The following is a 27,492-nucleotide window of genomic DNA, read 5'->3' on the forward strand; positions in this document are numbered from 1 at the left end:
TGCTGATCCCGCCATCTTTGGCGTCTGTGGCCGCTTTTCTTCTCTGCCTTGGCTTCCGAAGTGCACCAGGTCCTTGTGACTCGCTGGTGCCTGGACACCCAGCGTGAGGGGGCCGCTCACCCGGAGTCCCGAAATGGTGCGTGTACCCGCGGCAGCGTCCCCAGCCCCGAGTCCCCGGTGGGAGCCGCCAGGCGCCCGGGCCCCCTGCGCAGTGGCCGGGCTAGGGCAGCTGCTGCAGCCCGGGGTCCTGTCGCGTCCGCGCACTGGGGACCTACCTGCAGTGACGCTCCCGTGGCCGGGGCCGAGCTTCCCTGCAGCCCCCAGATGTGGTAGGACTGCGGTCAGCTGGGGATGCTGCCTGGGATGCTGGCTGTTCGGTCTCGGGGCCCTCATGGCCACCGGCCTCCCCGGGCTTTCCTACAGCCGCCCCGCCCCTCTCTTTCTCTTGCACGTCTGTGTTTGTGCCCTGCTGTCCGTGTTGCAATCTTGTGCAGTGTCTCTGAAGCTCTCTGTCTGTGGGAGTCTCTGCTGTTAATGGCTCGTCTTTCCGTAGTGCCTCTGGCTTTCTCAACACGTCTCCTCCTTGAGACCTTTCCTTCATCCCGCTCTGAACCGTTTCCTTCGCTCTCCCTCTGTGACTTCTGGCTCTGGCTCTCTATATGCTACTAGATGGGACCTAAGAATTCCTTCCTGCGAAATAGTGCATGAACGTGCACGGTAGTGCTCTGCCGAGAACCAAACTCCTCCTCTTTTACTTAACGTTTTTAGTATCATATTTTAATGGTACATGGTAATGGCTTTCATTACATTTTATACCTGTGTATAATGTATTGTCTTCACGCCAACCCCAGTTATTCTCCTGGTCCCTTCCACACTCCCACTAATCCCCTTCCTCTTTCCTAGTACTTCCCGTTATTCTTGGATGTTGTCAAGTATTTTTTTTAAAGGACCTCTGACTTTTACAGGCACGTTGAAGGGGGGTTAGTTACAGGAGCATGGGCCTCAAACGGTTGCTTACAGTACTGAAAAAAGAACCCTCTCCCAAGCCAACCTTTAACTCCTTATACATGCGTCCTGAAGGAAGAATGGGACCTTGTGAGCCTCTTCCTAATTTGTACAGTTTTATTTATTACTTATTTATTTATTTTGAGATGTAGTATTAACTGCAGCCCACGGTGGCTTTGAACTTCCCATCCTCCTCTTTTAGCTGGGAAGTAAAGAAAGGACCCCAAGATAGGGACTTATACTTGGCAGGAGTCCAGGTACCAGCTGCCCCGCCTCCTTTAATCCATCTTTGCCCCCCACCCGTGCTCTTGGGGATGGGGAGAAATTCAGAATGCCTCTCTGCTGGGGCGGTCCTGGCACACAGGCATAGCTTGGGTAGCACAGAATGGTTCTGGGGGGAATTAAGGTGCACAGAACAAAAGAGAGCTAGAGGCAGAGGAGCACATAAGAGAGACGGCTCCACAGCAAGACCTGCAGCAGATCAACAGGCCACAGGAAGGTCTCAATACCAGACTCAGGCCAGCCATGGTGACCCCCTCAGCCTCTCCATACGGCAGGGAGGGAAGGAGCCAGGTGCTTGGGACAGATGTGGCTCCTGTACTGTGGAAATAGAGAGGTGGCTCAGAGAAGCAGTCTCCAAGTGTCCTTCTTTGGATTTGACCATATAGCACTGGACTTTTCTGATCTCTGTTGGCACTGGTCTGGTTCGTGGGACATGAAGGAGGAGCATTAGCATTAGGAGACTTGGTGCAGGGAATGGGGCCTACTCCCTAAAAAGCACTGCACATGTGGGTCTTAGTTCTCTCTGTATGTGTCCCTGTGTGCCTGCAAATCTGTCTCGCCATCCTTTGCTGCCTCCTCTCCTGTTTTCTTTGGTTGTTTGTATTTGATCCTTCACACAGGGTCTCACTCTGGTGCCTGTGCTGGACTCAAGCTTATGGTGATCCTCCTGCTGTAGCCCTCTGTTCCCTGGGATCTTTTAGGCTTGAGCCATGATATCCAATTCGCTGTTCCTTGTTGTCTCCTCATCTCTCTGTCTTTTTTTTTTAATTAATTTATTTATTTATTATGTATACAATATTCTGTCTGTATGTCAGCAGGCCAGAAGAGGACACCAGACCTCATTACAGATGGTTGTGAGCCACCATGTGGTTGCCGGGAATTGAACTCAGGACCTTTGGAAGAGCAGGCAGTGCTCTTAACCACTGAGCCATCTCTCCAGCCCCTCATCTCTCTGTCTTTGAGTCTTTGGTTTGTCTCGGTCTCTGAAAGCTTGTGTAGAGTCCTGCTCTAGAAGGAAATTTGGCTGACTTTGACCCCACTCAGTAGAAATTTTTGTTTTGTTTTTGTTGAGAGAGGGTTTCTCTGTGTAACAGTTTTGGCTGTCCTGGAACTTGCTTTGTAGACCAGGCTGGCCTTGAACTCACTGAGATCTGCCTGCCTCTGCCTCCTGAGCACTGGGACCACTGCCCATCTACTCAGTAGCATTCTTTAACCTGGGATTCCAGGAGCATCTGTGCATAGAGGCTTTGCTTCTTCCCTCTTTCTTTCCTCTCTAGATGTCTCCTTCTGTGCTCTGGTAAGGTGAAACAGGAATGGGAGGACTAGATCTGGGTTCACATCTGCTCTCCTAGCCAGAAGGCATGCTAGTGCAGGCCAGGATAGATAGATAGATAGATAGATAGATAGATAGATAGATAGATAGATAGATAGACAGACAGACAGACAGACAGACAGACAGATAGATAGATAGCAAGTCTGAGGAGTACTAAGTGGAGTTCATATTGGGCCAGGGCAATTTAGTGCAACCCTGCCTTAAAGAAAAAGACACAAATCAGCCAGTGGTAGAGCACTTGTTGGACACGTGTGGTAGGTTCCGTTTCCAGTCACCTCCCTGTGGGACCTCAAAGAAGCCAATCCCTGTCTTTAGATTATAGAATCATGTTACCCCTTATCTGTTGTTGTACAGCAAGACACATAGTATTGCCATGAAAAGGCCAAGGGCTGCTTTAGTACACACAAGTCTTCCATCCTGGGATCCCGAGACCAGGAGAAGGATGCTATTATATGAAGCCTTTCCCGCTATGAAGAACAAAAAGCTGAGGCTAGGGGTTGACACTTACTGTCTGATTCCCTGGGGCAGTGACTTGGCCCTCATAGGACAGGAGAAGGCAGTGTGTGCACTAGGTTCAGTGGGGCCTCAAATGGCTGGAAGAGGTGGTGTTGATGTTCTCTGCTCACTGAGGATAGTTTAGACACTAGTGGTCCTGAGAGAAGAGGACCTGTAGGAAGAAGACAGAGAGGAATTGAGGGCTCCCCTCTCCTGTTTCACCTAACCAGGAGGAGGAGAGTTCCTGTGAGAGGAGGTTTCTGAAGGGAATTCCTCAGACTCCCACAGGCCAGTGCCCCAAATCCTGTTGACAGCAGGAGCACCTTTAAGGACCCATTCCCTGGAGGTCAGAGGGCAGTGTCTGCAGACCAAATGGAAGGAAAAGAAGGGAAGCCAAGAGCCAGCCTGTTTTGCATCTGTCTCTTTCTTGACCTTTCTGTTCATGTAAGTCCCAGCTTCCACAGCAGCCTTGCCTGCAGTATCAGGAAGGAAGGAAGGATGTGGAATTTGGATGACCAGCTCTTTTGCTTCACATCTTCCATATGGATAAACTGTTTTCCCTGAGCCTTCCAGTTGTGTGGGAAGCAAGTTTTAAAATTCAGAACCATGGCTAGTGTCTCCAGCACCCTCGGTGTCTCTGGCAGCAAATTCCTAAAATGACACTTCCTCGTGTTACCAAATATCAACTTTTTACTTTTGTGAAGGAATTTGTATGTACCATATGCATGCAGTACTCGAAATGGGCAGAAGAGGGCATCATATTCCATGGACTTGGAGTTGTAGACAGTTCTGAGCTACTAGGTATGTGCTGGGAGCTGAACCGTCATTTCTCCAGCCCCATGAACTTCATTTCCTACAGTATAATGAGCTGGCTGTTTTTTCCTTGTAGTATGTGATTTATTAAAAATAGATTTGCTTTGTTGTCTTCTTTGTTTTCCCGAGTCCTGGAGTAGTGGATATTTGAAGAATTTAATTCTGTTCATGAACATATTACATTAGAGGAAAGCTGAGAAAATTCAGTTGAGCCATGTGTACCCTAGGGACAGAAACGTTATCTGATGACATTGTGTTAAGCTAGCTCCTAGCAGACTTTATAGTGATGTGTGCCTTTGTCCCAATATCTGTATTTCCTGGTCTGAATACCAGCTCTTGGGTTCTCTTCTAAGGGACAATCTCATGTGTACTGTGGATCTGGGACTAGGTGGATGCTCTGTGTGTTGGAGGAATGTCCTGCCTTACCCTCATCTAAGAGACATTTAACTATTAGCATTCTTGGCAGTGAACGTGGATGTGAAACCAGTTCCTAAACATTTAGCTGTTTGTTGCGTACATGCCAGCCCTGGTGATAGTTGGATCATATGGACAATCTGTTTCCATTTTTTGCAAAGCTTGAATACTACTTTGTAAATCGACTGTACTAATTTTACACATCAACAGAAGAACACTGAGTTCCCTTTTTGCCGTGTCCATTGTAATCTGACCCTTGTAATCTGTCATTGCATTGATATGGTCATTCTCACAGCTTTCCTGAGGTTGCAAGAAGTATGCTGTCTGCTATGTATAATCCCTGGGGCAAATTGGTTACCATTCAGGCTATCTGATAACTTCTTAAAGAGCAGACGACTTCTGGGACTAGACTACAATCTGTCTTGTCATTCTTCTCTGCAGTATTTCTGGGTTTTAGACAGGTTTTTTTTTTCTGGGCCCAAATAGATTTGCATGTATCAGATCGCTTTGTTCCCAGAACTTGGTTGGAAGTTTAGTATATATTCCCACAAACAGACCCAATTTAAAGTTGAGGCATTCAGTGAGTGCCAGCCTCCTCCTGTGAACAACTGGTGATCCTGAAGATGTGTGTGAGTAGAGGAGGAGCTCAGGAGTCTAAACTCCCATCAAGGCTATCAGAGGGTATTTATTTTTACATGTATGGTTATTATCTTCCCACCTACCCTTTGGATGACCTAAGGAGCATAGAATCATTTTCCTCTTGTATAGTGTGATGCAAGTTGATTTCTTGCTCATGTGTGTCTCACAATTTGAACTCATTGATGTGATTGTTGTCTCAGTTTCCCAATATATAGAGGGCAACTCATTTATGCTTTTGTGAGAGAAAGGGTACAGATAAATGTTTTCCACTTAGGATCCCTTTTTGCCTGAGAAACTTTGTATGAACTCAGATATATAGGTTCATATAAAATAGGAATACAAACCAAATATTTGTGTTTAATAAGTCTTACATATTTAAAAAATAATTTCTTATGATTTTGTTGGTTATAAAAGATGAAATGAACTTTGCCTATAAATGAACACAATACAAGTCAAATATATGCTAATTTCATGCTTAAAGAGTGAGAAATGAAGTTGAGAAAATACTTAAAATCTCTAATTTCCATGATCAAATCGTTTCAATAAGAGTAGACAGCTGTATGGAGAGTAAAATTTGCAGTGTAAGATATCATCTCAGGCAGTGTTCCTTGAAATTGTGTAGTGTGATGACATGAACAGTGCCTAGTGCACATGCTGTGTGTTCACAACGAAGGCTACAGTGCTGTTACTTGATGCCACGTGGCCGAGTGCTGTCCTGGATTCACAACGTCTTTCCAAGTTAAATTTTGGTCATGGAGTATTTATACATCCTCTCTGTTGCAAAAATAATTTTATGACCCTAGATTCATGTATGGGGTTATCATCTTGCTTTGAAGAATAAGATCTATTCTACTATAGGAAGGGGGACTTGAGTTCATGCCCCTATATCTTCTGCACTCTAGCACAGTGCTGCCCTGCCAGCCCCAGCATCTGCCTTTTCACTGTGCTCTGCATGCCTTACAGGTTTAATTTTGTTTTTATATGATTGAGCTTATAGAATCCATTCACTTCCTTTTAGTGAAAACCTCACAAACACATGCTCCGATACAATTTTGTTTCTATTATAATTCCGTGGAGAGCTCTTTAATTATAATTTCTTCAGTTAACTATTTAACACAGAGGTAAGATACTTGTGTTGATCTTAATGTGTCCCACGATACAGAATACAGGTCAAGCCCCAGCTTCTATGTGACACTGGCAAGACACGGTCACCTAGAGAAAAGGATTTTTTTCCAGTTCTGAGGCCTTGGGTTGACGAGAGGTATGTCATTACAGGGCTTGGTGTCATTTGAGGATGTGGCTGTGGACTTCACCTGGCAGGAGTGGCAGGAGCTGGATGCTGCTCAGAGGACCCTCTACAGGGATGTGATGCTGGAGAACTACAGTAGCCTGGTCTCCTTGGGTGAGTCTGACTAAGTTGATAGACGTTTTAGCATATATGCATATATTACATTCTTCCTGATAGCTATTTTTAAAGATTTAATTGTCAAACATATTTATTAACACACTATGGAACATAAGTTCTGTGTCCTTTGCCCAGCTACCAAGAACAAATGCTAACCATTCCCCGTCTACCCCACTCCCATGTCCCGTGTCTTCTTTGCTCTACTCTTATAACTGCCATTTTCTTTACTTCTTTGAGGTTACCTTAGCTTGCAAGTATAATGAAGACATGTGAGATTTCGCTTTTTATGACAGACATGGTTCATTGAACTTGTGTCTTTCCTGTGTAGACAAAAGGAATTATCTGTTTACCTCAATTGTGGAGGAAGTCAATCGTTCAATAAAACTTCCATCTATTCCAGTATGATCAATCAGAAAGTGTATTTGTTCTGGTCAGACAGCCAAAATGACTCTCAGACAGTGGTAACCCTGACAACTCCACATCTTACTCAGTGTTGCCTTCTGTTGTAGTTGGACAAAAGGGGTCTGGATTGGAATCTCTCTTGAGGGGTTCGAGGCATCTTCTGAGGGAACAATGGCGCCATCATTATTGCGGTGCTCTATCTATTTTAATGCTTTATATGTATACCAAGTCCTTTTGTGGACCACCAGTTATTTAGTTTTAAGATCGTGGAGATTATCACGGGCTCAGAAATAGCGATTTACATCTTCACAAGTGCTCTCCAGTTCTGTTCCTGGACAAGTGTCTCTGTTTGTAGGGTGATGCCCAAAAAAAGATGTTAAGATGTCAGCCTGCTCCCCCTTCCTTTGCTTTCTGGCTGTGGTAAAGTGAGGTACCTTGCTCAGCCACTGTGGCCTTTTCTGTGCAGGTGATTTTGAGTTTGATGTAATATGTTTTACTGACTTTGCTTTGGTGGCTGTGCATCTGGCAGACATCAAAATACTCTTTGTCTGCCTCACTGTCCTGAGGTGTTTATTGTATATGCTAGAGACATCATTATGTCTGGTCTTAGATTTAAACCTTTGATTTACTTTTGGAGTTTTCTTTTTCCTCACTATGCATTTATAATGCAGTTTTTCAGGTTGGCTTTGAACTCACTTGATTTTGACCTTCTGATTGTCTTGGCTGTATCTCCTGAATGCTGGGATTTCAGGTGTGTGGTAGCACACTCAGAACCTGATCTGTTTTAGTTGATGTCTATGTAAAGTTTAGAGAGCAGGGTCTCTTGCCTTTTATCAGCAAGAATAGTCCATACTTCTCTGCAAGAGTTACAGATGAGAACTTCCCTCCTGGTTGAAAGGTCTTGAACCTTTGTTGAAAATCAGCTGACTGAATGTATTAGTCAGCTTTTCATTACTCCAACACAGTACTTGAGTGAAATCATGAAAGGAAGATTGATGTTGGCTCATAGTTTTCCCAGGTTTTTCCGTGGTTTTACTTGGCCATGTCACTTTGGCCCTGTCGTGAGGTGGAGTCACACGAAGGGAGCACAGAACTGAGGTGTGCTGCTTACTTCACTGACACTGGAGAGCAAAGAAAGGGTTCTGACATGTCAGCATCCTTCCTCATGGCCGCATTTCCTTCTGCTAGACTGTACCTGCTAACTTTATCAATGCTGTATTCTTTGGAATATGCTTCAAATCCGCATTATAACCCTGAATATATATGGTTTTGTTTGGGGCTGTGTTCTCTTCCAGTCGTGTCTGGGTTTCTTTTTGTGCCAGTTCTCTGCTGTGTCTTTGTAGTGGTTTTGAAGATAGGTCCACGTTGGTGCCTTTTCAACAAGGTGCTTTGCTAGCTTCAGGTCTCTTGCACTTTTCCATGATGTACATTGTTTAGGAAGTGCTTTTCTGTTTCTGGAGACATGCATTGATTTTACTATGAAGATATTGTTAAATCTGTAAATCACTTTAAGTATGGGTTTTGCGTTTTTTAATATTTTTATCTTATTTCTTCCATTTATTAACATAAAATGTGGTGACCTATTTTTTGTGTTTTTTTATTTCATAATATTAGTTTATTTTTACTCTGATAATCTCATACATGATGCAGTGTATTATTCAGTTTTACCATCTTTTATCTTCTTATGCCTTCCCCATTCCTCTGAGCACACTCCTCTACAGTCTCCCTCCTTTTGTTGTGTGTGTGTGTGTATGTGTGTGTGTGTGTGTGTGTTTTATGACCACTGAATTTGATTAGGATTCTTTGCGTGAATATGGGGTTGTGGATTAATTCCTGGATGGAGCACGGGCAGTTTGTTTTCTTGGTTTTCTGAACCAGTGTTTCACTGTGACTCCTGGGCGCCTTTGAACTTACTTTGTAGTTAAAGTGTTTTTGAACTTACAACAGTCCTCCTATTTCAGCTATTGTATCCTGGGATTTTTCCATCTGGTGAGGAGGAGGGGGTGGCCTCTTTTAACTTCTCAGTGTTTGGGAATTTTCAGACTGGTATTAGGCTTGTTGGTTAGTAAGTTTTACAGTAGAGCTGGGGACATAGCTCAGTGATAGTTGGCCTGCAGCTGTTTTGAATAGGAATGTAAAATTGGACTTCTCAGCAATTAATGCTTTTGGTTTTTGATTGCATACATGGTGTTTTAGTTTTTGACTGTGTGTTCTCTAAGAAGTTTTTCATCTAGTTTCTAGGTTTTCTTTTCTTTTTCTTTTGAGTCCTTTCAGTTTTTTCTCTGTGTAGCTTCATTTACCATTGATAGCATTGCCTCAAACGGCGCTGTCATAGCCCATCAGTGAAATGAACTTTCTGCTTGAGCACAATTTTTATATCACTTTCTATTTACAGGGCACTGCTTGACTAAACCTGAGTTGATCTTCAGGTTGGAGCATGGATTTGGACCATGGAGCATAGGAGAGACCTCACTCTGGAATCTCCCAGGTCAGTGAATGTGAACTGAGGAAGGGAATTCAGCAAGGACAACTGACTGCTTATAGGATATGTTGAGCTGTCTTTACCAGCATTCCACAGCTAGTTTTTTCTGTCAGGCGTTTATTTTATGCAGATTTCAAATGGGGAATTCTGTGTCATTCCGTCTCATTTTTATTATTGAAGTCTGTTTTCCTAAATTTGCTTTAAAAAAATCAATCTTTGTATAGATTTTCACAGACATTTTTGTTGTTGCTTTGAGATGGGGTCTCATAGCTCAAACTGCCCTCCAATTTGATGTTGCTGGGCTAAAAGTCTTCATCCTTTTCCCTCCGTTTCCCACTACCCACATGTATGATCACCCCCAGCATTATCTGTACATTTGTCAGTTAGATACTCTGTCTACATACTTCATCTGAATTCTCACTTGTCATTCTTACCTTAATATTGAAGATTTATGTATTTCAGTGCTTAGTCTTGATCAGAAATTTTATTAACATTCAAATGCATCTCTTTAAGGGTTTAAGTTTAGTGAGAGAAAAATGAAGCAGTGCTATGATAATGTACCACAGTGAGGTAAGAGACACCAAGAATATTAACCTGAGGAGGGGGAAAAAACACATGAAGTTTTATTTTAGGAAAAGTATAAAGTAAGGTACTGTTGAAGAATTATTCATTTATTTTAGTTTAGTGTTATGATTACTCTTAAGAATTATTTGAACTACCAGTACTCGGGAGGTATAAGCAAGCAGGCAGATCTCTGAGTTCGAGGCCAGCCTTGTCTATAGAGCAAGTTCCAGGTCAGCCAGGGCTACACAGGTAAATCTTGTCTTAAAAAACAAAAAGAAAGAAAAAACTTGTGTGTGTGTGTGTGTGTGTGTGTGGTGTGTGCGTGTGCGTGTGCGTGTGTGTGTGTGTGTGTATGGATGTAAATTGAGGACAGGGATTAGCATGGAGAAAGAAATTTGAAAATGTGGTGGCCTAAGGAAAATCAACTGCAGAATATAGTTTTAAATTAGGAAAGAACACATTGGAAGTTTAAGGGTAGGATGGCAGATAAAACGTTTTTCCATGCTGATACACAAATGCCCAATGCCAGTCAGAAAGGAGAGAATTTTTTCCAAAGAGAGCATGAGAGAAAGAGTATTTGGGATCAAAAAAGGACAGTATTCATTAGAACAGAAAAGCTATTTTCTCTCTTTTTGAGAAAAGTGTGGCACAGACTGCACTTTTAATCTCAATCCCAAGTGGTAATGATCCTAATCGTACAACTAGTTATGAATGACCATAATAATGAGCAGAGTGCCCTGCTGCCACAGACCGGCATCTTTTGTCATGGGAGAAGCCTGATACTGGCAAGTGTTAATATAGAGAAATAACTTCTCTGACAGTTGTAGAAGTTGGCATAAGTTGGAAAACAAATTGCATTCATCTGCATATAGGATGCCATACCAGGGGCCATAACTAAGACCAAAAAAAATCTCAGGAGGCTGGGGACATACTGACAGTTTCTATGTAGTAGGTGAGCACAAGACGTAGTCATGGAAACTCACGTGGTAAAACGTAGGTTCCTCAAGAAAGGAGCGTGAAATGCTAGGAATGGGGTCTTACATTTCTAGTGAGGAGTATGCCCTTTCCTCATAGACACTGGCAGGGAATAATAGTGGGCCCAGTCAGCCACTGTACTTTTCCATGTTTACTGTACCTTGGGATTTGTACTTAAAATTTTTGTACTAAAATTTTTGAGCCCAGGTCATTAGCCTTTCATAGTGATCTTCTTACCAGAATATGCTGTTTATTGAGCTTCAGAGGGCCTGACCAGCCCAGAATCGCCTTACTCTTTGCTGTGTAGGCTAATTCTGCAGATACTTCATGTATAGAGGTTTGCTTTCCATCAGTGAATATAGAATACTGACGTTTCTATATTCATCTGTATGGAGTTGTATGGTGTCTGGCAGATACTCTGAAAAGCTTGAGCACAGCAGTGACTCCTGTATTGAGGTACATAGTTTTCATCATTGGATTCAGGCTTGTCACCAACAATATAACCTTTGTTGACTCAGTCCTTAACTAGTGTATAATGCTAACAGGAAAGTGAGAACAGAAAAATTAATGTTACTCCTCAGCTATTACTCAGCAACCCCAGCAGCCTGCTGATGGATTCCAGTAAGAGTGGACGTGGATGAAATTCTTCTCCAGTACATTTCCTTTTTTTTTCTTTCTTTCTATTTCTCAGACATTTTTAGTATTTTTATTTTTTTTTTCTTTTTTTTAAAGTTTATTTATTAAATATTTCTGTCTCTTCCCCACCTCCGCCTCCCCTTTCCCTCCCCCTCCCCCAATCATGTCCCCCTCCCCCCCCCCCATCCCGTGGGAAGTCCAAGGAAAACCCTCCTCTGTCCAGGTCTCGTAAGGTGAGCATCCAAACCGCCTAGGCTCCCACAAAGCCAATACATGCAATAGGATCAAAAACCCATTGCCATTGTTCTTGATGTCTCAGTAGTCCTCATTGTCCTCTATGTTCAGTGAGACCGGTTTTAACCCAGGCTTATTCAGACCCAGGTCAGCTGGCTTGACTTTAATCCACAAACCTATGAGCACCTGATTTTCGATAAAGGAGCTAAAAGTATACAGTGGAAAAAAGAGAGCATCTTCAACAAATTGTGCTGGCAAAACTGGATTTCAATCTGTAGAAAAATGAAAATAGATCCATGTCTGTCACCATGCACAAAACTCAAGTCCAAGTGGATTAAAGACCTCAATATCAGTCTGAACACACTGAACCTGATAGTATTTTTATTTTTATTCTTTTGTCCCAATTAGGGTTACTTTTAGTATGATGAACTGCCATGACCAAAAGCAAGTTGGGAAGCAAAGGGTTGGCTTACACTTCCACATTGTAGTCCATCACTGAAGGAAGTGCAGGAGCTCAGGTAGGGTTGGAACCTGGAGGCAGGAGCTGATGCAGAGGACATGGAGGGGCGCTGCTAACTGACTTGCTCCTTATGGCTTGCTCAGTCTACTTTCTTATAGAACCCAGGACCATCAGCCCAGGGATGACACTATCCCACAGTGGGCTGGGTCCTCCCCCATCAATCATTTTTTAAGAAAATGCCCTATAGCCAGATATTAGGGAGGCATTTTCTCAGTTGAGGTTCCTTCCTTTCAGAATACTCTAGATTTTGTCAAGTTGACATGAAACTAGCTAGCACATTTTGACTTTATCCTTTTTAAGTCTTTGATGTTTGTATTTTTACTGTTCCTTATTCCTTTTTATTGTTTTATTTACCCTTTTTCTATATTTGAATATCTGGTTTGTTCTCTGGCTTTTTAACCTTTTCTGTATTCCTTTCTTTCTGCATAGTTGTTTTAGCTTTTTTTTTCATTTATCTTGCTCAGATTATTGTCTTACTCTTTAAATTTCATTGTCACAAATTGTTCTGCCTGTTTAAATTTTTTCTTATAGTTACTGATAGTGTTGCATTTGTTTAAATTTTTTAAATAAATAAATTTATTTTATAAAATGATCTTTTTTCATTTTACATACCTATCCCACTCCCACTTTCTCTGCTCCTCCAACTCTTCCCACCTTCCCTCTCTACCACTCCTCAGGGAGAGTAAGGCTTCCCGTGAGGAGTCAACAAGTCTGACACATCACTTTGAGGTAGGACCAAGGCCCTCCCCTCTATATTTAGTCTGAGCAAGGTATCCGACCAAAAGGAATGGACTCTAAAAAGCCAGTTCAAGCACTAGCCTGGTCCCACTGCCAGTGGTCACAAAGACTGTCCCAACCAGACATCTATTACCCACATTCAGGGGGCCTAGTTTGATCCTGTTCAGGTTCCCTTCCTGTCTTTCTAGAGTCAGTGAGTTCCCACTAGCTCAGGTGAACTGTTTCTGTGGGTATGTCATCATGCTCATATTATTGCTCCTGCCTTTCTTCAACTGTTCTCCAGAAGTTCAAGCCAGTGCTTCACTGTAGATCTTTGTATCTACTTCCATCAGTTGCTGGATGAAAGTTCTATGATGACAATCAAGGTGGTCATCAATCTGACTACAGGGCAAGTCCAGTTCAGGTACCTTCTCTGCTAATACTTAGGGTCTTAGCTGGGGTCATCCTTGTCCTGGGAATTTCCCTGGTGCCAGGTTTCATCCTAGCCCCATAATGGCTCCCATAATCAAGATATATCTTTTCTTTCTCTCCCTCTCTGTTCTTCCCCCATCTCAAATCTCCCATTCTCTCATTTCCCCCTCCCTTTTCTGCCTTCCATTACCCCCACCCACATGCTCCCAACTTTCACAGGAGATCCTATCTATTTCCCCTTCCCCATGAGATTCATGTATGTTTGTCTCAGGGTTCTCCTTGTTCCTCTGATGGAGGTGGATCATCTGTCTATCTGTTGCTTTCATTAGTTAATTAGTAAAGAAACTGCTTGGCCCTCTGGTAGGGTAGAATTTAGATAGGCGGAGTAAACAGAACAGAATGCTGGGAGAAAGAAGCCGAGTCAGGAGTCGCCATGATTCTCCTACTCCAGACAGATGCTGGTTAAGATCTTCCCTGGTAAGCCACCTCGTGGGCTACACAGATTAGTAGAGATGGGTTAGATCAATATGTAAGAGCTAGCCAATAAGAGGCTGGAACTAATGGGCCAGGCAGTGTTTAAATGAATACAGTTTCCATGTAATTATTTCGGATAAAGCTAGCCATGCAGGCGGCCGGGTGCCAGGGACGCAGCCCCACCGCTCCTAACACAACATTCCTCTACTTCTCTGGGGTCACAGACTATAGGCTCATTATTCTTTGCTTTACATCTAATACATCTAATCTACTTATGAATGAGTACATACCATGTTTGTCTTTATGAGTCTGGGTCACCTCACTCAGGATTGTTTTTTCTAGTTCTGTCCATCTGCATGCAAATTGCAAGATGTCATTGTTTTTTACCATGGAGTTTCTGTAAATGTACCAAATGTACATTTCTTTGGGTGAGGGGCATCTAGATTGTTTCTAGGTTCTGGCTATTACGAATAATACTGCTATGAACATAGTTGAACAGATGTCCTTGTGGAATGGATCTTCATCCTTTGGGTATATGTCAAGAGTAGTATTGTTGGGTTTTGAGATAGATTGATACCCAGTTTTCTGAGAAACCACCATATTGATTTCCACCATGACTGTACAAGTTTGCACTCCCAGCAGCAGTGGAGTGTTCTTCTTTCTCTGCAGTCTCTCCAGCATAGTATCATTGGTGGTTTTGATAATAACCATTCTGACTGGTGTAAAATGGTATCTCAGAGTTGCTTTGATTTGCATTTCCGTGGTTTCTAAGGATGTTGAGCAGTTACTTAACTGTCTTTTGGCCATTTGAAATTCTTCTGTAGAGAATTCTCTGTCTAGATCTGAACCCAATTTTTAGTTGGATTATTTGTCATTTTAATGTCTAGTTTCTTGAGTTCTTTATATATTTTGGGGAGCAGTCCTTTGTCAAATGTGGGGTTGGTGAAGAACTTTTCCCATTCATTAGGCTGCCCTTTTGTCTTATTGATTGTGTCCTTTGCCTTACAGAAGCGTCTCAGTTTCAGGAGGTCTCATTTATTAATTGTTGCTCTCAATGTCTGTGTTACTGGTGTTATATTTAGGAAGTGGTCTCCTGTGCCCATGTGTTCAGTACTACTTCCCACTTTCTATGAGGCTCAGTGTGGTTGGCTTTATGTTAAGGTCTTTTATCCATCTGGACTTGAGTTTTGTTCATGGGGATAGATATGGATCTCTTTACATTCTTCTACATGTTAACATCCAGTTATACCCACACCATTTGTTGAATGAAGATGCTTTCTTCTTTTGTTGTATAATTTTAGCTTCTTTGTCAGAAATCAGGTGTGTTCATATGTGTATGTATTAATATCCGGATCTTCAATTCTATTCCATTGGTCCACCTGTCTGTTTATTTATTTTTGTTTTGATTTTGTTTTTTGAGACACGTTTTCTGTGCAACCTGTCCTAGGACTAATTCTTGTAGACCATACTTGCCTTGAATTCACAAAGATCCCCTGCTTCTGCCTCTTGAGTGCTGGGATTAAAGGCATGTACCTCTACTGTCCAGCTAACCTGTTTTTATGCCATTACCAAGCTAATTTCATTACTATAGCTCTATGGAAATTCTTTTCTTGTGCCTGATTGTTTTTACTATCCCGAGTTTTTTGTTTTTATTTAGTTAGTTATTTTTCCCAGACGAACTTGAGTATTTTTCTTTCAAGGTCTGAGAAGAATTGTGTTGTGATTTAATGGGGATTGCATTGAATCTGTAGATTGTTTTTGGTGAGATTGCCATTTTTATTATGTTGATCCTAGAACATGTGAGATCTTTTCATTTTCTGGTATCTTCTTCAATTTCTTTCTTCAAAGATTTAAAGTTCTTGTTGATCAGGTCTTTCAATTATTTGGTTATTGTTAACCCAAGATATTTTGTTATTTGTGGGAATTATAAAGGGTGATGTTTCTCTGATTTCTTTCTCAGCCTATTTTTCATCTATATAAAGGAGGGCCACTGATTTTTGTTTGTTTTTTAGTTGACCTTGTATCCTGCCTCATTATTGAAGGTGTTTATCAGCTGCAGGAATTACCTGGTAGAATTTTGGGGGCCAATAATATATAGTATCATATCATCTGCGAATAATGAAAGTGTGGCTTCTTCCTTTCCAGTTTATATCCCCTTGATCTCCTTTTGCTGTCTTTTTGCTCTAGCTAGAACTTCAAGTACTAGATTGAGTAGACATCCTTTTTTTGTTCCTGATTTAGTGAAACCGCTTTGAGTTTTTCTCCATTTAATCTAATGTTGGCTGTCTGCTTACTATATATTGCTTTTATTATGTTTAGGCACATTCCTTGTATTCCTGATCTCTCCAAGATCTTTATCATGAAGAGGTGTTGGATATTGTCAGACATTTTTTCATTATCTAATGATAGGATCTTATGGGTTTTTTTTTTCTTTCATTTTTTTTTTTTTATATTATAGATTACATTGGCAGATTTTCGTACATTGAACCATCCCTGCATCTCTGGGATGAAGCAGACTTGATCATGATGGATGATTTATTTGATATGTTCTTCAGTTTTGTTTGTCAGTATTTTATTATTTTTGCATCAATGTTCATGAGGGAGATTGGTCTGTAATTCTCTGTCTTAGATGAATCTTTGTGTGGTTTGGGTAGCAGGGTAACTTTTAGGGGAGGCTGCTTGTTTGATCCTGGCTGCCAAGACTCGGAATAACCACTCAGAAACTATATTATTTAAATCACTGCTTGGCCAATCACTTAACCCTATTGCTAACTAGCTCTTATATCTTTGGTTAACCAATTTCTTTTAATCTGTATATCACCACATGGCTATGGCTTACCCGCAAGGTTCTGGCTCTGTCTGTTCCTGCCAGCGGCTACGTGGCTTCTCTCTGACTCTGCCTTCTTTCTCCCAGCATTCAGTTCAGTTTTCCCTGCCTACCTCTATTCTACCCTGCCAGGCCCAAGATAATTTCTTTATTAAGCATACAGAGGAGAATCCCACATCACCTCCCCTTTTCTGTTTAAATAAAATGGTTGCTTCATCTGTTTGTTTTATTTTTTCTTGGTTTTCTTGCCTATAAGAAATTTATTGATTTCTTCCGATTTTCTTCCTTGTCTTTTCCTCCATTTCTCTAAGAGAATTTTTTATTTCCTCTTCAAGGATCTCTATCATCCTCAGAAAATTATATTTAATTACGTTTTCTTCTACTTTTTCTGGGTTTGAATGTTCAGGTCTTCTTTTGTAGGACCACCAAGTCCAGGTGTTGCTGTATTCCTGTTCGGTTGTTGAATGTATTCTTGCATTGGGGCTTACTCATCTCTTCCTCCAAGGGGCGCATGTGGGGCCTGTGCTTCAGGGTATCTCTCCTCCTCCAGTTGGTGACCTGTGGCTTAGATGGTCACTCTTCCTCCTGGTGTAGGTGGAGCTGTGCCTTTGCTATCTGCTGATGCGGCTCTGGGGGCTCCTCTCCAGGTACAGTCAGGACCAAGACTCAGGGTGGTAATAGGTGCAGTGAGGGATGGTTGCAGGTATATGGAGACTGCTTGTGGTCTCTGGGGTTTGCTCTTTGGGGTGGGGCACAGGATGTTCTCTGTTGACTAGGGTCAAGAGAACAGGAGAGTCCAACTGGGAACCCAGACACTATCTCTCCAGGGGCAGCCAGGACCAAGTCTCCAGTTGTCAGAGATGCAATGGGGTATAGCTGCAGGTTTGGAGAGACTGCTCCCAGGTCCCTGGGACTTCCCTAGGTGGGGGGTGGGGCACACATGTGCCTTTGTGAGCTAAGGTCTAGTTCTCTGGACCCTCCAGCCAGGAACCCAGACACTCACCTCTCCAGCGGCAGCCAGAGCCAAGACTCCGGTGGTTAGAGATGTGGTATGGGATACCTGCCTTTTAAAGTTTTTTTGCATTATTTCTATGTCTGATTTGTTTTGGTGTTGCTCTTTCAGCATTTTGATTTCTCTCTGAATGATGTTGGGAGTTGAAGCCAAAGGTGAAAAAGGCTGCTAGGACCCTTTTTAGAAGATGAGGGGTGCTTTCCATCCCCATTCTTCCAAAGTGGTTGTCAGTGGCACACAAACCTAATATGCATGACAGCAACCAGGTAAATGGTGATAATTATTGGAAAAACTAGGACATCTCCAATAACTGATTCTGAGGATTTTGTAAATAGTAGAATGTCAGCTATAAAATGCAAAAGCATGGTTTTAGTAATGATCTGTGCAGTAAAGTAGTGTTCAGATAAATAGGTGAATGGCGTCTATTTATGCTTCTGTGACAAATTCAGTGAACAGAGATCGTGACAGAAAATATACATTTAAATAATTGAAGGAAGAAGTTCAATAAACAGGTCACTCAATGGAAAGCAACATCTGTTGGAGTAGACTTTGTAGAAGGAAGAATATCAGGAATGAAGGTAAGGTCGAGAAATTATTGTAGTGGAAGAACTCTATAATAGAGGAAAAGGAAGCTCAGTCATGACTATAAAGGAGATGCAATCTATGACTGTGGTACAGAACAGAGAAATGAGACGTAGACTAAAGACACAGAAAATGTAATCCATAAAATAGAGTTGAAAATTGCACAAATATCTAGAAAGAACAAAAAAGCAAAACTAGAAAACATGTATACATCCAGGAAAGGAGCCATTCAGAATCACTGACCAATATAAATTAGAAAGACTTGGTCAAACTTGGTTTTAGTTAAATGCAGATGATAGAAAAGAGAAAGACATCTTACAGTGTAAGAAGCAACAGCTTTGTTACTATAATAGCAAGCCCATTTAGCCTTCTAAATCTTCTTAGCTGAAACCTTGATACCAGAAACCCAGTGAGTTCATGTGTATAGTGACCCCATTGTGTCTGGAATATGCTGTTTGTCAACAGTCATCTACTACTCCTGGCCTTAAAATCTTTCTTCCCCTTCTTTTGTGGTGTTCCTTGTCCCTTGGGATTTAGGTGTTTGATACAGATGTCTCTTTAGGATTGGCCACTCTGGCAAATGATGGTTGAAAACTGTACTGATCTATGAATATAAAGATAAGTACTTAGTGGACTGTTTAATACTGTAACTATTTAGTAGAAAAAATGGAAGTAGTTTGTGCCTGACAACCTATGACCTACCCAGTCACAGGTTCTTGTCTCAGTACCAGTATCAGGCATGAGTTTTGTCTTGTGGAGTGGGCCTTAACTACAATTCAAGTGCTTGTTTCCTCCCACAAATTTCATGCCACTTTTGCAAAAGTAGGTATATCTTGTCAGGCCAGTCATTATTGTAGTCTTCAAGGTTCGTAGCTGGTTAAGACCATTGATTACTTTTTTCTTTCAACACTATGATAGCACTTCCCAGGACTATGAAAGATAGGAAGTAAGGATGAAGCTTCCAGATCAATATCAGCTTGATTTTTCCATGTCCTATAGTTAAAGTATGTAGTGTCTTCAGAAATTGGATCTTAACATCAAGTTCTGAAGGGTAACTCAGAGCAGTAGCAATATCTTGTAATGTTGGGGCAAGAGAAGTCTTTGGAACCACACTGACAACACCTTGAAAATACATAATCCCCAGGCATTGAACATTTTGTTTAATAGCCTGTGACATCTGAGGCATTTTTCCCCATATAGGGTAACTAACTCCATTTTGTCTGTCTGTCTGTTTTCAGAAGCATCTAAAGTAGGTTTCCATACGACTTTAAAAGGTCTTTAGTGTTATCTTTCACTATATACCTGTTCCTGTCCCCGTCCTTTCACCACCAACCCACTGAACCCTACCTGTAGCTTTATTTCTTTTTACTCCTTTATAACACATGTGTTATCTCCTCCATTCCTATACTCCCCTCTTCCATGGCCATTCTTAGTTCTCCTAACTTCTACAGGTCCTCCAATTTAAGCACACACATCTAAAGATTCAAAGCTAGGATCCGCATATGAGAGAGAGCATGAGTCATCTTTCTGGATCAGAGCTACCTCCCTCAGAATGATTTATTTCCAGCTCCATTTATTTACCTACAAAGCTCATAATTTCTTTTATGAGTGAATAAAAACTTCCATTGTGTATGCATACCACATTTTCATTATCCATTCATCATATGATGGACATCTAGACTGGTATTTTAATTTTTTAGTGTAAACAGTAATATATGTGCTTGTTAACTACCACCCAGTGCAATAAGAAACTTCTCTGATCAAGTTTTAGAGTAGCACAGATGTATAGGTAGAAACATAAATGTTTAGGATGCAGTTTGATAATATGGCCATTAGAGGACAAAATAGGTTCTCCCTTAAGGACTATGACTTCCCTAGCCACAAGTTTGGATAAATTATGCCCATAATCCTGTACAGTTGATATACAGTATAAGTCACCTAAAAATATGTAATTGATATTCTCCTATATATACAGGCACAAACTAATCTGGATTTGCAGCATAACTATTTCTTAGTATTTATTTTTAATAAAATGGTTTATTTTCAAAATGTATATATGTCTAAGAAACAAAAGAGATTTGTAGAACAGAAGATGGATTACAAGGAGTTTTTGAAGAATCTGACCTCTAGTGTGAGAGAATGATGGTTTTATACATTGACCAATGAAATGTTGCTGCAGATTTTCAGGGCAAATTAAACAAATTTCTATTACATACATAATAACCCTTTTAAGAACCTACGTTAAACCTATGTCAAGTAGGTAGATAGTGAAAGAAAATCTTCCCCCCTCACATGGGAGAGATGTGATGTCAGATGTCTACGATTGAAGTGATGGAGAAAAGGAGCTCAGGGTTACCCCAGCAGTTAAAAATGAGTGTGCCAGAAATAGCAGAGAAGGAGGTGGAGGACCTCTTTCCACGTGTTTCACAAGAGTAAAAGCAGCAAAGGAACATGACTTAGCACCACCTTATCTGTTCATGTAATCTTCCCTTATACTTAGAAGTATCTACTGCACGATTTTATTTGAGCAGAGTAAACTATATTTGATTAATCAATAGTGATTTTTTTAATATATTGTTTCAGGTGTTCTTGAAGTGTATGCTTCAGATAAGAGTTGCCTGGAAAATCAGGGGAGTCATGTGTGGCCAGTGGGAAGCATCAGCAGGAATCTGTCAAACAGAGAGATGATTGAAGTAGGTAAAACATGGATGTAAGCAGAACTTTCACATTTTGAAACTGGGCATAGGACTAGAATTTTTTTTTCCTAGGAACCTAACCAGTGGTAGAGTGTCCATAGTGAGGCTAATCTGATGCTGACAGTGCAGAAGCTGATAATATGACTGATAAGCCCCTCTGGCACCCTGAGTACCTTAGTCTCCCTAACAAGTTTGAAAGGTCACATTATGATGTTCAATATATTTGACCAGGGATATACATCTATACAAAGACTGTTATGAAAGATGTTTGATATTTAAGAACCTCTCATTTCATGCATTGGAATTCTTTTGTTTGCTTAACACTTACTCTGCAAAACATACCTCATGAAAGAAAAGTATTGCATTTAAGAGGACTCAGAACAGAACATGGTAAAGTGTAGGACTGAGAGATAGCTGAGCAGTTAAGAATATGAGCTGCTCTCACACAGGACCTGAGCTATCCCAGAACACATGTCATGTTGCTCCTAACTGCCTATAACTGTAGCTCCAGGGGAATATGATACCTCTGGCTTCCATGGGTACCTACTCCTGAATGCATATACCCCTACACATATATGCATAATTAAAAATAATAGAAAAAATAAATCTTTTTATGGCAAACTGTATACTGGGGGAAATATTGGAAATGCCCTTTTTTAAAACTTAAAAGAATTTATTATCTTTATAGAACATTAAGTACATGCTAGAAAATAGCCCTACTGATATAAAATCTTGACATATTCTTTTGTCTCAAGGCAGAAATGAAGGTTCAATTGGAACTCCATCGAGGTATAAAGCCCTATGAATGTAGACCATGTATGAAATGGATTAACCTGCCATCGCAGCACAAACAGCAGCGTGAATATTCCTCAAGTGTGAAACCCTGCGGATGGAAGGAATGTCAGAAAGCTTTCTGTTGTAAGTCAACGCTCACGGGACATCAGAGAACTCGTACAAGATTGAAGATCTATCAGTGTACAGAATGCAGGAAAGCTTTTCCCTCCAAATCAGAACTCACCGTACATCATAGAATTCATACCGGTGAGAAACCTCATGAATGTGAAGAATGTGGTAAAGCTTTCTATCGTAAGTCAACCCTTACTGTGCATCAGAAAACTCATAGAGGTGAGAAACCTTATGAATGCAAGGAGTGTTGGAAAGCTTTCTATTATAAGTCAACCCTCACTGAACATCAGCGAATTCATACAGGTGAGAAGCCTTACGTCTGTAAAGACTGTGGCAAAGCTTTCTTCTACAAGTCAAACTTAACTCGCCATCATAGAACCCATACAGGTGAGAAGCCTTATGAATGTGAAGAATGTAGGAAAGGTTTCTCCTCCAAGTCAGAGCTCACTTCACATCATAGAACTCATACAGGTGAGAAGCCCTATCAGTGTGAAGAATGTGGGAAAGCTTTTTACTGCAAGTCAACCCTCCGTGTACATCAAAAAATCCATACAGGTGAAAAGCCTTATGAGTGTAAAGAATGTCAGAAATCTTTTTATTATAAGTCAACCCTGACTGAACATCAGAGAACTCACACAGGCGAGAAGCCCTATGAATGTAAAGACTGTGGCAAAGCTTTCTTCTACAAGTCACAGTTAACTCGCCACCATAGAATTCATACAGGTGAGAAGCCTTATGAATGTGAAGAGTGCAGGAAAGCTTTTTCCTCCAAGTCAGAGCTCACTGCCCATCATAGAACTCATACAGGTGAGAAGCCCTATGAATGTAAAGAATGTGGCAAATGTTTCTGTCGCAAGTCACATTTAACTCTACATCATAGAATCCATACAGGTGAGAAGCCCTATGAATGTAAAGATTGTAGAAAAGCTTTTTTCTGCAAGTCAGGACTTGCCCGACATCTGGGAACTCATGCACATGACACTAATACAAAGAACAGAGAAAAGCATTTTCCTGCAACTCACATGTCAACCACCATCAGAAATGCCATACAATTAAGAAACCCTGTGAGTATAAAGAATGAAGAGAAACTCTCTACTGTGAATCAGTCCTCACTCCATACCATAGATTTCTTACAGTTGAGAAGTCCTATCGGTGTGCATAATGCGGGGAAACTTCCCTTTGTGACTCAGGCCTCATTCAGTCTGAGTGAACTCAGATGATACACACAGTAGTGTAGAGAAGGCAAGAAAGCTCGCAGTCAGCCAAGATGAGTTGACATCAGAGAATGTAGAATGATGACAGCAAAGAACAAGTGAAAACTGCCACAAGGGAGACCTTTCTCACCATCTGAAAATCCATATTGGTTGGTGTGTGCCACTGTGTCTGGAAAGAATGTAGGAAAGCTCTACTGTAGTTCTCTCTCTGTAAGCATCATACATGTGAAGAAGCTTAGGGATTTCAAGTTTAAAAGTTTTAAATGATAATTCAAAACTCAGTTGATAGGAGTATACATGCTATGAAGAATCCTGAGGATGTTAAAAATCCAACATTTTATAGTGTAGAATATTGTATATGTACTAACCTTGGAAAACAAACATGTAAGGGACCTTGCTAAAGAACATAGGAAAACTTTGATAGTCAAATCACATTCTGCATCAGAAAAGTTATATAGGTGAGTGACTGTGTACAGATAACAATTTTGTCCTGTATGATACTTGTTTATGTTCCATGGTCATTGAGACATTTCTATTCAAACTAGAAATATAGCCTGTCCAACCCTAGTGGGCCTGGAGTTGTATATAATAGCATGTATAGAAATGTAGTTCAGAAGTGGTGCTGAGGTATGCTGGATGTGACTGTGACATTGTACCTGATAGGCACTGTCTTTTGTGGGACCATTAAAGTCACTGATGCTCTGTGTTTTCTTATTTTCATCTGGTAAGAGAAAAAAATGGTGGATCTTCTCAAATTCATTTTAATTGGACAGTCACTGGCATAGGAGTCATGAAATTAAGAGTACTTATTTCCCAATCCTCAGAGAAATGACGGTTTTGCGTGGTAACAGTTATATCAGATTAGGAGCACACGAGAGACCAAGGTACATGGGATTTTGTACCATACTTTGCAGATACACAAAGTAATTTAGTTGGGCCAGATATATACAGTTTGAGGTCAAAGGACAGTTCTCTTTGTGACTGAAGGGAGAATAATCTTCAGTAACATTTTTCAACCCTGGCAGAAAAGAATCTAAATAATGGTGTCCTAGGTGACTGTCCTCGGAGCAAAGCAACTGCCATCTTGGGAAATTCAGCTGTGCCACCTTGCAAAAGCTAATCCCAGCTAGGCTTGTTGATGGCTTAGTGGCAATTCTATAGACTGCCTGGAGAAAAGATTTAGACAGTATGTGTATGTATTTGTATCTGTATATATGCATATGTGTATGCATGCCAGGGAAGGCACCATATCCTCCATCTATGCTGTTTGGAAGAAACACGGTTCTTGCTGGGTAAAGTTTTCCAGATGTGGCCCATTAGGGATGGAGAACCCACACTCTTGGAAGTAGCCCTCACCACCCAAGCTTTCTCTGTAAGGAAGCCAAATAAACTCATTGATTTATTTGGAACTTTGTTTGAATCATGCCTTTATTTGCCATTAGGACCTTAGACTCTTCGAAGAGGTAGACACTGATTATGTCTCCCCGTGGAAGGAATTTATAACAATATAGGGTCATCATTAGATGAACCCCCAGCCAAGATGAGGCAGCGACAACATAATGTGAGTTCCTGTAGTAAGTTGGGTCTTTGGGAATTCGGGGTGAGCCTTTTTTCTGCTACATTCTCTAAATCCAGTCTTTCTTACCTTTCCCCATGTTACTTACTGATAGAGAGAGTAGGTAGTGCAAAAAACTGTGCTTAGGAAATTTCGTGCTCTGTGGTGAGCTGCATGGAATCACACCTGATGGAGATGTGTAATCAATTCCTATGGCTAAAGTCTGACCTATGCTATGATCACGCAATGATTATCAGCTGCCTGCATATGCGTGAACCTATGGGCAGTGCCCACCTGGCAGTTCGGGGTTGGCAGCCCATGCCTACTTAAGGGCTGGGAGAGGGGATGAGAGAGAGGTCAAAGGAAAGAGGGTTGCCCAGAGAGAGAGGAAAAGGAGAGAAGAAGGGAGAGAGAGAGGAGAGAGAAAGAGGCAGAGAGGAGAGAGGGGAAGAGAGAGAAGTGTAAAAAGTCCTAGAATAAACTGCAGTGAGAAGAGCTCCGGTGGTCGCGTCATCCTTGCGGGACGAGGGTGGTCGTGACAGTGCTCAGGTTGAATTAGGGTACGAGGTACTAATTTGTAAAGTTAACATGAGTATTACTATTTACCTTAATAGCCTCCAAGAATTTTAGTAATCCACGCTGACTCACTGGAGTGAGAAAATAAGACAAATAAGGAGACAAATAAGAGCTCCAGTAACTCCCAAGTGGTGTACCGAGATGAGTTTTCAGTTCAGCAGTCATCTGGCCTTGAGTGGGCACCAAGCGTGTGTACTCATCACTACTGTGGTGGCCAGTGTCTTCTCTTTACATGCCACTTTCTCATTGACCTGGCAGTTCTGGCTCATTGAATGGTTATGTGGATATGGTGATCCTGGAACCAGAGCTTTTGGACAAGGAGTACGGCTGAGGCCTAGGAAGAAGTCTCAAAACCTCAACACATAGAAAAACTCCCTTCAGAGGAGTCAGACCCTAGATTATGCTCTGGTGCATATTGTCTGCTTTATCAGATGTCATCTTGACAAGATTCAAACCAGCCAGATACTAAGGTGCCTGAATACACAGGAGTGTGAGGTTTTTACTGACTTGGAGTTAGTTTCTAGTGATAGTAGATTAGAGATAGAACGTGTCCCTGCTAAATCAAGGAAAAACTAGTGGTCAGTATACCTTTTCTTTCTTTTTTTTAATATTTATTTATTATGTATACAATATTCTGTCTGTGTATATGCCTGAAGAACAGAAGAGGGCACCAGACTCCATTACAGATGGCTGCTGGGAATTGAACTCAGGACCTTTGGAAGAACAGGCAATGCTCTTAACCTCTGAGCCATCTCTCCAGCTCCCAGTACACATTTTCTATGTGAGCCCACATTTCCCCAGCCTTTGATCAGAGGTTTAGATTTATGATAGTTCCCATATTTTCTTTTAGAGCCAAAGCCTGGTGTATACCCACACATTTTTCACACACAGCTGCATCCACAAGGTCAGGGAAATAGTGTAAATGATAGCAGGTGTGGTAGCAGTGATGTGGGGGATGAGGGCGGAATTTGGATAGACCTTGGCTGCCTGCCTCCCTCCCATCTTACATTGGTTTAAGCTACCCTTGGCGTTGGGTTCAGGACCACCATCTCTTAGCCACCATAGCTTAAGCTCTTAGACTCCAAATTTATTGACTAAATATACAACTGCCAAATGTTTTGAGAATCACAGGGAATGGAATATAATAAGTGAGTCTATATGTATGACATACTCATTGAAAAAGTGATGGAAGGTGCTAAGTCATACAAGCAAACTTTTGACTGTTTTCTCCAAATATCAGACTGCACAAACTGCTCCAGTTGCCAGATACTTTAATCACAGGGATATGAGTTTGCACTTGTGAAGGTACTCTCAAAAAGAAATACTTTGTAGATAAGTGGGATTGGTTCCTGCAGTCTAATTGAACAATTTGTAAATAAAAATGAAAATGCTCTAGTAAGCATCGTCTGCCTGTGTATAATTGGGATCATTATGTGAACGTATAGTTACTGTACATTTTAATTTCTTTGTAACAGTTTTTCTTTGCACTGTGGGGTTTTAACTCTTTGAACCAGTATTGCTATACATGAACACTAATTTCTGTATTTTGTCATTGGTAGGAGAATGTCAAATACATTCATTTGCTAATTTTCCTAAATGAACAATTTAAATACAGTATTATTTTCCCTCTTCCTTTTCCTTCAGCATTTCCTTTGTAGTCCCTTGCTCTTTTAAATTCATGGTATCTTTTTAACTTTTGTTACTGATGTGTGTGAATATATATTTTATATAATATATATATTCCTAAATATATAAATGCAGCCCTTTCAGTCTACATGTTACTTGTATGTGTATGATTTCATGGTATTGGGTAACCAATTTCTATGTTTTTTTTTCAGGAAAGACTGTTTCCTGTTGTCAACATTTTTTAGTTGTCTGTAGTTCTTTGTCTAGAGTTGGTGTGTTGTGAGATTAACCTCCACCCCCCACCCCGCTAATGTGTGTTAATGCTATCCTTTTAAAAAACTTTCAGAATTGTATGTGTATGAGTGTTTTGCTTGAGTTTATGTGCATATACCACATACATGCCTATTACCTGCAGATACCAGAAGAAGATGTTGGAGCCAAGGGAACTGGAGTTACAGATGGTTGTGAGTAACCATGTGAATGCTGAGAACTGGATCTAGGCCCTCTGAAAGAGCAGCAAGACTCTAACTGCTGAGCTATCTCCAGCCAGCCAATGTCAGTTGTATTTTAATTTGTGTATCTGCATTGCTTTTGTTTCTCATGTTGAGGATATGATCATTGAACATTTAGATATGTTCTATAAAATGTGGCTGTTCAAGTCCCTTGCCTATTTTTT

General features: G+C 41.2%; 1 protein-coding gene across 11 annotated transcripts; it reads left to right on the forward strand.

The window, feature by feature from the left end:
- Positions 1–27,477, forward strand: LOC126493007 (zinc finger protein OZF-like). 11 transcript variants are annotated; one of them, XR_007589739.1, is made up of 7 exons: positions 1–136; positions 6,257–6,383; positions 9,184–9,276; positions 20,827–20,936; positions 21,695–22,652; positions 24,502–24,620; positions 27,232–27,477. XR_007589739.1 is itself a non-coding variant. In XM_050129750.1 (6 exons), the coding sequence occupies exons 1-6, from the start codon at positions 134–136 to the stop codon at positions 24,507–24,509; spliced, it is 1,299 nt and encodes a 432-aa protein (XP_049985707.1). In that variant the 5' UTR covers positions 1–133; the 3' UTR covers positions 24,510–27,477. The 11 variants fall into 11 exon arrangements, 8 of the variants coding, with proteins under 8 accessions (XP_049985707.1, XP_049985706.1, XP_049985699.1 ...); XR_007589737.1 differs by having other exon boundaries at positions 21,695–24,620; positions 27,029–27,477; XR_007589738.1 differs by having other exon boundaries at positions 21,695–24,620.
- The last annotated feature ends 15 nt before the right edge of the window (positions 27,478–27,492 follow it).

The sequence above is a fragment of the Alexandromys fortis genome, unplaced genomic scaffold (assembly GCF_014885135.2).
Source record: "Alexandromys fortis isolate MF-2015 unplaced genomic scaffold, M_Fortis_MF-2015_v1.1 scaffold_306, whole genome shotgun sequence".
Taxonomy (NCBI): Eukaryota; Metazoa; Chordata; class Mammalia; order Rodentia; family Cricetidae; genus Alexandromys; species Alexandromys fortis.